Source organism: Mandrillus leucophaeus, unplaced genomic scaffold, assembly GCF_000951045.1.
Source record: "Mandrillus leucophaeus isolate KB7577 unplaced genomic scaffold, Mleu.le_1.0 Scaffold513, whole genome shotgun sequence".
In the NCBI taxonomy this organism is placed as follows: domain Eukaryota; kingdom Metazoa; phylum Chordata; class Mammalia; order Primates; family Cercopithecidae; genus Mandrillus; species Mandrillus leucophaeus.
In genome coordinates, this window is record NW_012105509.1 from 186,786 (window position 1) to 199,636 (window position 12,851).

The 12,851-nt window shown below is 37.1% G+C and overlaps 1 protein-coding gene across 1 annotated transcript in view; it reads left to right on the plus strand.

Annotated features, from left to right (window-relative positions):
- Positions 1-12,550, plus strand: part of LARP1B (La ribonucleoprotein domain family, member 1B) — a 168,408-nt gene extending 155,858 nt beyond the window's left edge. Inside the window, exons 14-17 of the mRNA XM_011996434.1 lie at positions 1,232-1,376; positions 7,134-7,243; positions 7,961-8,088; positions 10,560-12,550. Coding sequence (XP_011851824.1) covers positions 1,232-1,376; positions 7,134-7,243; positions 7,961-8,088; positions 10,560-10,757 — 581 coding nt within the window. The 3' untranslated portion in view covers positions 10,758-12,550. The remainder of the gene's footprint in view (positions 1-1,231; positions 1,377-7,133; positions 7,244-7,960; positions 8,089-10,559) is intronic.
- Positions 12,551-12,851: the final 301 nt, after the last annotated feature.

Consider the following 12,851-nt stretch of genomic DNA (forward strand, 5'->3'; position numbering starts at 1 on the left):
TCATTAATTTAGGAGAGTTTTAGAGACTACTGTCTTTTCCACTGCTTAGACCCCCAATAATGAAAAAAATAGTACAAATTGGTTCATATACTTGGTTCTTGATTTTTCATTTTGAAGGCTTTTTTCCACTTCCTCAAACAGCACTTCAAATGCTTCACCTTCAGAAGGCGCACCACTAGCAGGAAGTTATGGATGTACTCCTCATTCATTCCCAAAGTTCCAGCATCCTTCTCATGAACTTTTGAAGGAAAATGGCTTTACCCAACAAGTGTACCACAAATATCGTCGAAGATGCCTAAGCGGTAAGATGCTTGTCCTTTATCTATCTATTTAAGATATTTAAAATTAAAATATAATTTTAAAAAATTTAATATGTTGTCCTTTAATATCAAGTTAAGATATTCTTTTATTGTTAGACTATAAATAGTTTTACTTTCAGTAAATGTGTTTATATATATTCTTTATTTATGTACTTTATAACTTAGACACATTAGGAAATAAAAATTAACAAACTCAGCCGAGCATGGTAGTTCATGCCTGTAATCTCAGCACTTTGGGAGACCAAGGCAGGGAGATCACTTGAGGTCAGGAGTTTGAGACCGGCCTGGCCAACATAGTGAAACTCCTTCTCTACTAAAAATACAAAAGTTAGCCAGGTGTGATGGCAGGCGACTGTAATCCCAGCTACTCAGGAGGTTGAGGCAGGAGAATTGCTGAGACCTGGGAGGCAGAGGTTGCAGTGAACCGAAATCGTGCCATTGCACTCTAGCCTGGGCGACAGAGTGAGACTCTGTCTCAAAAAAAGAAAAAAAAATTTAATCTACTCTTCTTGTTGCTATTGGCAGATATTTATAATTTAAGCAGTGAGTCAGAAAATTGATTTAACATTTGTCAGCTATTTCAGCAGTCCTCAATCCTTTTGGCATCAGCAACCTGTTTCATGGAAGACAATCTTTCCGTGGGGGATGGTTTTAGATAAAACTGTTCCACCTCAGATCATCAGGTATTAGATTCTCTTAAGGAGTGGCCAATCTAGATCCCTCACTTGTGCAGTTCACAATAGGGTACCAGTCTGTGGCCGGGAGGTGGGAGATCCCCGCTCTATTTAGAAGAAAGCTAAATACACTTTGAGGATTATACTGTTGAGCTTTCTTCATTTTATATATAACATCTGCTCTCTTCTCTTTAAAAAGTATGTTTAATAAAATAATATTTTATTTAACTTTTTCAGAGAGAAAACGCTTGGGAATTGGTCAGTCCCAAGAAATGAATACCCTCTTTCGTTTCTGGTCCTTTTTCCTCAGAGATCACTTCAATAAAAAAATGTATGAGGAATTTAGACAACTTGCTTGGGAAGATGCAAAAGAAAATTACAGGTCAGATATTTTCTTTTACACTTTGAGGGAGTTTTAATTTTTTCTTTTTCTTTTTTTCTTTCCCCAGGTAGATCCAATAGAGGGAGTTTTTAGAAAATAATTTTAAAAACTAGTACTGAAGTAACCTGATTTTGAACTGTGAAAGTAGCACAATATAACTAGAGGGAGGGCTGTATTAGTTTTCTATTTCTGCATTGCAAATTACCCCAAAACTCCATAGGTTAAAACAATAAACATTTGCTAGTTCACAGCTTCAAAGAGTTGAGACTCCAGGAACCGCTTAGCTGGGTGGTTCTGGCTCATGGTTTCTCATGAGCTTGCAGCCAAGATGTTGAAGGCAGCTGCAGTATCTGAAGACTTGGCCTGGGCTGGAGGTTCTTTTTCAAGTTCATTCACATGGCTGTTGGCAGGAGGCTTCAGTTCCTTGCCACATTGACCTTCCCTAGGGCATTTTACAATATGGTTTTACCCTGAGTGAGTAGAGCTTCCAAAATGGAAGCCTCAGTATTTTATGGAAGTGGCATACCATTATTTCTGCCATGTTGTATTGTCAATACAGACCAGGCCTGGCACAGTATGGGAGAGTACTACACAAGGTTGTTAATACCAAGAGATGGGATCATTAGGAACCATCTTAGAGGCTGGCACAAGGGCTGAATGAAATTACAAAACTTTTCTCTCCCATGCTGCCACCATTACAGACTTCCTTTGCATGTACAGATACATACCCCAATTGATATATACTTAGAGCCAACGCAGTTCTTAAGATTCTTTAAGAAAAAAAAAAGCAAGGCCTCTCACAATACGTCCCTTGACTCACCTTGTCTAATTTTTTTCCCACTAGTCCTCTAGTACTCTGGGCAACAGTGGTACTGATACATATTCTTCAAATGAACCAAGCTCTCTAGCCTCTGGACATCTGTGCATGTTCTTAACTTTGCTTCTACTTCTCTTCATCCTCCCTGTGCTTTTCTAAATCCTATTCTTTTTATCCCAGCTTAGACCTTGCTTTCTTCAGAAATGTTCACGGAAAGTCCTGAGAGTGCCTGTAGGGCTGAGTGAGGGCAGACCAAGAGGGTAAGAAGGAACATGGCGTGGACTCAAGAAGGCTATTTATTCATGGGCAAAAGGAGAAAGGAACGAGACATGGAGAGAAGGGAAAAAGATGATTTTTCATTCAATCATATTTACCTAAATTTACCCTTCTTTAAGTTCTGAAAATGGATTCCTCTTATAAATCTCAAATAAGAATATATTGTTTATCAGATATTGTGATCTTTGAGAAGAATGCAAGGTGCTACAAATAAATTTTTCTGATTAAAAACACAAAAATTTCTTTGTGTTGACTTATGTAAAAACAAAGCCCGTTTAATTTTTATCTGTTATCTATATCAGGAACAGCAGATCCATGGCATGTTTAGCTCTTTTTCCTCTATTACTGATATCTCTAATCAATCCCTGTTATGTTTTATGTTCTTTCTTACCACACTTTTCAGATTTATACTCTTCCTTATGACTTTAAATAGCTACTGCCAGTTTACCAGAGTTGACATAAAAGGCAAAATTTGCCATTCCTGATCTCATTGTTCTTTTTCAAACTGTGGTTTGCTACCTATTCGTCAATCATAAAATCAATTTAGTGGTTCTAACGTGCTTTAAAAAATGCAGTAGAAAATACCAGACTGCACTGAGCATAGTAATTCATACATCCAAATTTAATGCATACCCACATACATACAAATTTAAGAACTGTTTTGTAAAACATACATATTTTTATGTACACACATATAGAGATGTACATGTTGATTTAGTTATAAGGTAAAATATTTTTTATAGTATTGGACCTAGTCAGAAAAGTTTGAAAGCCATTGTTTTAATTGATCTCAGCATATTTTGCTATTTATGCAATTTCTGTTTGTTCCTTAAGACTTTCTAATAACTTCTCTGATTCCATTTCCACCCAAGTCTAGGTTGGGAGTTCTTCTTCTGTGTTTCTATACACATAACTCTGCGTATGTTTCTAATACCTTTGTAACATAGTTTCCTACCTTTGGTTCTGTTTCTGCAGTATTTACCACTCGACTGTATTAGCTACTTCTTAGGAAGTAGTGGTTAAGCACCTGAAGTCCTTGAAATCAGGACCATATTTGAGTCCCAGCCATTAATTTACAGGTGACAGATTGTAATCCCACCAGGCTTTATGTTCTTTATAAAAAGTAGGTTAAGCCAGGCATGGTGGCTCACACCTGTAATCCTTGCACTTTGGGAGGCCGAGGCAGGCAGATCACTGAGGCCAGGAGTTTGAGACTAGCCTGGCCAACATGGCAAAACCTCATCTCTTCTAAAAATAGAAAAATTAGATTGGCGTGGTGGCCTGCGCTTATAGCTACTTGGGAGGCTGAAACATGAGAACTGCTTGAGCCTGGGAGGAGGAGATTGCAGTGAGCGGAGGTTACGCTACTGCACTTGAGTCTGGGTGACAGAGCAAGACCCTATCTCAACAAAAAAAAAAAGATTAAATTATGATACATACTCTCTCACAGGGTTATTGTGAAGGTTACACTAAGCATTTAAAGGGCTTAACACATTAACTTATGTATAGTAAGTGCTTGATAGATGATTCCCTCCCTCCCTCCTTCCCTTCCTCCTCTCCTCTCCTCTCCTTTCCTTCCTTTCTTTCTCTTTCTCTCTTTCTTTCTCTCCTGTCTCCTTCCCTCCCTCCCTCTCTCTTTTCCTTTCTTTTCTTTTTTCTTTCTTTCTTTCCTTCTTTTCTTTCCTTTCCTTTTCTTTTCTTTTTTTGAGACAAAGTCGCACTGTTGCCTAGGCTGGAGTGCAGCGTCACCACCTCGGCTCACTGCAACCTCTGCCTCCTGGGTTCAGGCGATTCTTCTGCCTCAGCCTCCCAAGTAGCTGGGATCACAGGTGCCCACCACCCCACCAGGCTAATGTTTGTATTTTCAGTAGAAATGGGGTTTTACCATATTGGCCAGGCTGGTCTTGAACACCTGACCTCAAGTGATCCACCCACCTCGGCCTCCCAAAGTGCTAGGATTACAGGCATGAGCCACGGTGGCTGGCCAGATGATTATTGTTATTAGGGAATTGTTACTAATTCTGTCCATTGGTTGAAAGTAGTAATAATGTGATTTCAGGAAGGAGGGGGAGAGCTAACATTTCTTACATGTCTTCAATGTGCTAGCTCTGGTCTAGAAGGTTTACAAATATCTATTTTTGAAAAATAGGATCTAATTGACTCAATTTTCAGTGATATAATTACAAGCCCATGATTCAAATATAGTTCCTTCTGGTTCTAAGCCTCTAGGTCTTCTACTCCTCTGAGCTGTCTTGAAGTAAGTGGTAAATGAGTAAATGACAACTGAGAGCGCTAATCATTTGCCTCGGTCCTTCACTCCAGCAGTTATGCTGCATGTTTGGGTTGTGTTATTAATGTCATACTTTTGGTCTTTGGAATAGTTTGCTAAGAAATAAGAGTAAAAATCCAAATATTGCCTATTCAATATAAATGTTGTATTGAGTATTAATCCTTTATCAATAATCTAAGAATTTCTGTATTCCTCTGAAATATGATTTACTTGATAAAAACCAAAAACTTACTTCTCCAGAAATAAAGAGAGATATCTAGGCTTCACCTCAAAGATTCTGATTTTGGGTACAAAAAATAAAAATGATTGGAAAGAATGAATAAGATCTACTCTTTGATAGCATAATAGGGTGACTATAGTCAGTGGTAGCTTAATTGTGCATTTTAAAATGGCTGAAAGAAGCCGGGCATGGTGGCTCATGCTTGTAATCCCAGCACTTTGGGAGGCCGAGGTGGGTGGATCACGTGACATCAGGAGTTGAAGACCAGCCTGGCCAACATGGTGAAACCCTGTTTCTACTAAAAATCAAAAATTAGCTAGACATTGTGGCAGGCCCCTGTAATCCCAGCTACTCGGGAGGCTGAGGCAGGAGAATTGCTTGAACCCAGGAGGTGGAGGTTGCAGTGAGCCGAGATTGCACCACTGCACTCCAGCGTGGGCAACAAGAGCAAAACTGTGTCTCAAAAGAATAAATAAATAAATAAAATTTAAAAAATGAATAAATAAAGTGGCTTAAAGAGTGTAATTGAATTGTTTGTAACTCAAAGGATAAATACTTGATGGGGTGGATACTCCATTCCCCATGACAGGCTTATCTCACATTGCATGCCTGTATCAAAACATGTCATGTGCCCCATAAATATATGCACCCACTGTGTACCCACAAAAATTTTAAAAATTAAAAAAAAAAGATCCTGATTCCATCGGTTTGGAGCAGAGCCTGGGCATCATCAGTATTTTTTAAAAGCTCCCCAGATGATTATAATATGTAGCTAAGACTGAGAACAACTGATGTCGGTATAGTATGATCCCGTAAGAGGAACATCAAAGCAAGTTTGTCATTGTGAACTGTGGCTCCTTTAGTCTTTGATCTCCTTAGACTTCAGTCATGCAAGCTCAACCAGTAGCATCACTTAAGGCTATGGGAGCCAAGGGCTCAGGTTAGTGTTTAAGTGTGTTGTTGGCAGTCCTGCATTTCTCTTGTTGGCTTGCCAGACCATCACTCTTCGTCTTGTAAATAAGCTGGTTACAAAAGAGACACACAATCACACACCCTGCTTCCTGTGACTGACAGCCTGTTAACATTATGTTAGCAGAATGGAGAGGTTGAAGCCTTTCTGCTGAGGTACCCAGAAAGACTTAGGATTCTAACTTAGGAGTGTTATAATTGTGGTATCTTTTAGTGGAGTCAGCTAGACAAGGTCTTTTTGTTGCCATCTTACAGCATTGTTTCACTTCCATGGGTTCTGCTCATCACCTGTGGTTGAAGGTTGTAGTGATTTTAGCTCTATTAGCAATGTATCTACTATTAATTGTACTTTATAATGAAAGCAGGGAGGCTCTCTTAACCATTTAATTATGTTTGTACCATTATAGTTGAATGGGACAACCACACCTAGGATCTAGGGAACAGCTCTATGGTCTTTATCTTCCTAGAGTAAAGCTTACATTCAAGAGTATTTATTTAATACTGTGTACAAACACACCATTATACATTTTGGTTTGGGGAAAATCTGACACATCCCCAATTTATCACTAAATCTTTTGGCCAGTTCTTCAGAAACACCAGGGAGAGATACTGTGTGCATCTAAAGAGGTCATACTGAACTGTCCAAGGGCTGCCTCTCATGCAGCAGGTTCTCTGTATACCTTCATGATGTGCTATGGCTGAGTCAACAAAAATAGCAAAGCCAGCTATAGATTACTAATTACCAGTTCAGTTAAAAATCTGCATACTGGCTGGGCGCAGTGACTCACACCTGTAATCCCAGCACTTTGGGAGGCTGAGGCGGATGGATCACCTGAGGTCAGGAGTTTGAGACCAGCCTGGCCAACATGGTAAAACCCCTTTTCTACTAAAAATACAAAAAATTAGCTGGGCACGGTGGTGGTCACCTGTAATCCCAGCTACTCAGGAGGCTGAGGCAGGAGAATAGCTTGAACCAGGGAGGCAGAGGTTGCAGTGAGCTGAGGTCGCACCATTGTACTCCAACCTGGACAGTAAGAGTGAGACTCAGTCTCAAAAAAATTAAAAAATCTGAATGCTAAGATGTTATTTTTCATTTAGGATTACCTGTGCCATGTTTGCTTATATTGATGTTACTACTATAGAGAGATTGTATTTTATTATAAACCTTTTATTTTCTCTTTATAGGTATGGGTTAGAATGTCTGTTCAGGTTTTATAGTTATGGACTGGAAAAAAAATTCAGGCAAGAAATTTTTCAGGATTTCCAAGAAGAAACCAAAAAAGACTACGAATCTGGTAACAATAACATCAGAAAATTTATACTCTAATTGGAAATTGTAAACCTGAGTCTGTCAGTAAATAGGGAGGGAATTCATAGTTTTTTTCTTCAAGGCAAACCATTTAAGATCTTCATGCTATTATTATGTTTCTTGATGAAGGATGGGGCACCAGGTAGTAAGAAGGCCCTTCCTGGGAGGTGTTGGAAAGTAACTACTCTCAAGTCTTTCTTTTATGGAGGTATATTTTGTCATTATCCCTTTGACAAACATGGCTACTCACTGATGTTTCACTACATGAAAATTCTATGCAACATCAGCAGGTAAGCTTGGAAAGGCAGACATAGCACAGTGGTTAAGAGTGCAGGCTCTGGGCCAGATTGCTAGGTCCAAATTCCCTTTCCACTATTTAGAATCTTTGTGACGGTGGGTAAATTGCCTATCCTTGCTATCCTCAGTTTTCTCATCTGTAACATATATGAGAACATCCATCTTTAGGGTTGTATATGGGTCAAATTAGTTTGATGCAAAATAAAGCACTTAATACTTGTTACATAGCAAATGCTCAATAAATATTAGCTCCATTATTGCTTAATTCATTACATGTCTTATTCTCAAGATCTACAGTAAGCATATATTGGAAGATAAATTGTTTATTGCTGATAGGATTATATTTAATGTGAATCATTTAAAAAATTTTATATAATTTATAATGTATATTCTTCTTCGTTATTAGGTCAGCTGTATGGACTAGAAAAGTTTTGGGCTTATTTGAAATATTCACAATCTACGACACAGTCTATTGACCCAAAACTTCAGGAATACCTCTGTAGTTTTAAGAGGTTAGAAGACTTCCGTGTTGATGTAAGTTTTAAGTCGTTTCCTCTATTCTTTTTATTCTCCATATATTTCAATCTCTTCTCAGTGACTTTTTAAACTTTAATTTTGTAATTTTTATTTTTTAACTTTTTAGTTTTAAAATTAAACTTTGAAATAGATACAAAAATAGTTCAGAGAATTCCTATATACTCTGTTCACTCAGATTTCCCAAATGTTAACATCTTGCATAACCACAGTGCAATTGTTAATTCAATTTAATTTTCATATGCTTCTATAATTAAACATTTTCTAGATTTATTAATTTTTATCTGATATGCTAATTTGTCACTAGCAATGTGAAAACTTTTTAATGATCTTTTATCCATATACTTTCTGTAACATGTGCTGATATGGATTTAGGGTACCTGCATAATAAAATTAAGGAGAGAATGTTGTGTGCATGTGTGCAAGCACAAGAGTGGTGTCTTTTAGTTGAGTCAGCTAGACAAGGTCCTTTTGCTGCCATCTTATGACGATGTCCACTCTCATGGGTTCTTCTCATCACCTTTGGTTGAAGGTTGAACTTATATAGGCTTTATCAATTTGATTTCAAAAGGAAAAGAGAAGCATCAAAAAATGTCAAGAATCTAAGAAGATAAAGGAAAAGGAGGAAGAAGATAAATAAAAAATTAAGGAGAAAGGCTGGGCATGGTAACTCACACCTGTAATTCCAGCACTTTGGGAGGCTGAGGCGGGTGGATCACCTGATGCCAGTAGTTCAAGACCAGCCTGGTCAACATGGCAAAACCCTGTCTCTACTAAAAATACAAAAATTAACTGGGTGTGATGGTGCACGTGTGTAATCCCTGCTACTCGGGAGGCTGAGGCACAAGAATTGCTTGAACCTGGGAGGCGGAGGTTGCAGTGAGCCGAGATTGTGCCACTGCACTCCAACCTAGGCAACAGAATGAGACTCTGTCTAAAAAAAAAAAAAAAAAAGAGGAAGAAGAAAAATTTTAAATTTAGAAAAGAAGTCAAAGGAAGGCTAGGTTCATCATCTCTGCTTTGTGTTGTAATTTGTCTTGCAGTTTTGTGTAAATGGACTTGATGACCCAGGGATAGGGTTAATAAAAGTGCCTGTCTCTTGAATTAAGAGCTATTTTTCTAGAGTGGTCTAACCAGTTCTATCACAAAGACATCCTTGCTCTATATTTGAGACTCTTGTCCCATCTGAACATAAGCCAAGAATTCAGGCCTCCTCCTTTAAGTACAACGGAGGATTGGATAAGGAGGTTACTATCTTAATTTATCTCCACATAAAAATACTATTTCATTGGTGTCCAGTTCTGGGCTCCCAAATCTTGGTAACTGGAAAGGCCTAAAAAACTGACTTTTTTTGAATGCAGGATGCCTTTTCACTGGGTACTTAAACGTTTGAAGATGTTTAAATTTGGTACCATCAATAATACTCTCCAGTCTCCTTATCATAGGAATTCTAGATAAACCTTCAAACTTGCTAACGATAATTTAACTTGGCATCTTTTTTATTCCTCTACTGCTTTCATTTATCTGTTAAACATTTTCACTTAAGCAAGCCTGGAATAGGAGTTTAGGATTGAGAAAGAGACTGGAGATACAAATCTTTTACAGCTGACGAAATAGAATAAAGAAGGCAAATTGCCTCGCTGAAACATTTTCTTGGAGGCAAGGAACCCAGCCTTATACTTGTGCCCTATCAGATAGCTCAAGCCTAAAACATGAGAGAAGCTTAATAAACACATGTTGAGGCCGGGCATGGTGGCTCACGCCTGTAATCCCAGCACTTTGGGAGGCCGAGGCGGGTGGATCACCTGAGCTCAGGAGTTTGAGATCACCCAGGGCAACATGGTGAAACCCTGTCTCTACTAAAAATACAAAAAAATTAACCGGGTGTGGTGGCGGGCGCCTCTAGTCCCAGCTACCTGGGAGGCTGAGGCAGGAGAATCGCTTGAGCCCCAAAGGCGAAGGTTGCAGTGAGCCGAGATCACGCCACTGCACATCAGCTTAGGCTACAGAGTGAGACTCCGTCTCAAAAAAAAAAAAAAAAAAAAAGACACAAAACAAACAAACAAAAAAGCACTCGGGCTACAGAGTGAGACTAGGTCTCAAAAAACAAAACAAAACAAAAACAAAAACCACAAACGTATGTTGAGTAAAAGAATGAGCAAATACTAGTAGGCTGATTTAGTTAGGAAGGAAATTTAAGTTTAGTATCTTAAGTTGCTGTTAAGTTTTTGTTATACTAATGAAATCCAAGAGGCGGGTGCACGGTGTGAACCCGGGAGGCGGAGGTTGCAGTGAGCGGAGATCGCGCCACCGCACTCCAGCCTGGGCGACAGAGCGAGACTCCGTCAAAAAAAAAAATCTACTGAAGTGTCCATTTAACTTACTTTTTTGGGGGGAAAGGTCTAGTCTTAGGTTCTGAAGGGAGGAAAAACAGTAAAATTGTCAACGGTGTTGTCTTTCATCATTTGCAGCCCCCTATTAGTGAGGAATTTGGAAGAAAAAGACATTCATCTACTTCTGGTGAGGAGAGTAATCGTCATAGACTTCCACCTAATTCCTCTACAAAGCCACCAAATGCTGCTAAACCTACATCTACCAGTCAGCTTCAGGTCCCAATAAACGATCCCAGAAGGAATACTTCACCGGAGTCCAGTGACAATTCACATTAAACAGTGCTGCCCGTGGCCTGTGGTCTCAAGAAATGGTGAAATGCCTGAGAAATAGACTCTTACGAAAGTTCTTTGTCCTTGAAGTCAACGTTTACATCAGTATTTATTTAGGGAAAATCTTCTGATGTTTAATTGAGATAATCAGAAAGAAGAAAAAGAAAGAAAAGTGGTAGCATTTTTTCTAACAAGATAAATTCTAAAAATGTTTTCCCTGATTTCACAAACAAGGATAGTCTTGGTGACCTTTTATAGAGATCCTCTAGTAATGTATTTTGATCTCAGATTTCTCTTTCAAAGCCATGGTTTTACAAAAACAGCATTCCTTAAATATATTTAAAAAACAATACAAGGAATGCCTAACATTTCAGCTCATACTTCTTAAAGAAGATATAGTATGTTGTATTCTTCTATTCTATAGAGCTTTCTTAAAGAATCCACAATCCAATTACCCCACTGTCAATTCATATTTGAACTTACCAAAAACAAAGGAGGATTACGTATATATTTTTTAAATTCAAAAAAGAATATGAAATTATACATTTAGTATTTCTTTGAGACATATAGTTTAAACTTTTTTTTTAAACAAAAGTAGGAATATATAGCAAGATTATAGTTACAGTGAGTATATGCACTTTTGATGCTAGGTTTTGCTTTTCTCCCCCCAGTCATATCTCATGATTTCCACAGTTGTTGTATTGGTGCGGAGTTTTCTGAATTGGCATAAGCTGATTACATATTAGAGGTTTATTTTTATGATTCTATATAAACGTGCACAAGTAATTTAAAACCTACATTGGGGTTGGTTGGAATATTGTCCTGAACTAATTAAATCTTGCACTGTTTTGAATGCATCTGCTATTTATACATCTGCAAGTGGGTAGGTCATAAGGAGTCAGATTATCTTTAATTTAAAATGAATACTTAGTTTTACCTTTTTATTTTTGTTTAATTTTGTTTTGTCTTTATAAATGTTTTCAAGAGTTATAGCAAATTGATTTCTAATTTTTATTGCTATTACAACTGATGTAAATGATAGTTTCAGTTTTTGTGAGATTAAAAAAATAAAGCACTTATTCTGAATTTTTTGAATTTTGAATTATTTTTATTTAGAATATAGTTGAAAAGCTGTAATATTCAGTTTTGCTGGTAAAAGACCATTAATTTTTGTGAATGAAGTTTCAATTATAAACTTACATCCACTTTTATTGAGCACTACATAATTTACAGATATTTTGTTGTATTGGCAAAAGCAAGTGGTTTCATTATGCTAGATTAATTTGTATTTTCTTTTTGAGCAGATTGGATGTCTTGTTCTTATAAATTATAATATTGAAATGCGTATAATCTTTGGATGGATGGGCTGTTAATTTGTAAATAGGTTTTCAGTAAGTTATTTCTCATAAGTAATAATTGGCAATTTTATAATATTTACTGCTTGGAGGGTCATTTTGATGCTTTAAATTGCTGAAATACTCAAATTTGAATATTCAGAAAATAAATTTATTTAGATATATTGTAAAGAGACTGCAAAACAAGCAATGGGTTAGAATAATAGATCTTCAAGTCTTTTCTTAAATGGGATATGTAGTTCCAGCTTTTCAGTGAGAAATTTCCAAACCATGCTTGTTAGCTTTAAATGGTCTCTTGAAATGATCTATAAATTTTTCTCAGTGTCCTTTTTGTGTTGAACACACACATCTGAAACCTGTATTTAACCAGATATTTCTACTCAACTGAATATACAAGTGTAAATTTGATTGGAAAATTGTGTATTATAAATGAAAATACAATAATCAAGAGTTTTGTGGTTTGTTTTAATTAGTAGTTTTATCATATTTTTATTATAAAAGTAATACATGTACATTGGGAAATTTAGAAAAGCACAAAGAAGAAAATAAAGTACTTGTTATAAAAAGAAGAAAAACCAAAATTGGTATCAGGCTATATATAATGTTATAACCTGCTTTTTTCACTTAATGGAGTTGAACGTTTTCCGATGTCATTAATATTTCTCATTACTTTTTTTTTTAATTGTAGAGGCAGGGTTTTACCATGTTGACCAGGCTGATCTTGAACTCCTGGTCTCAGGTGATC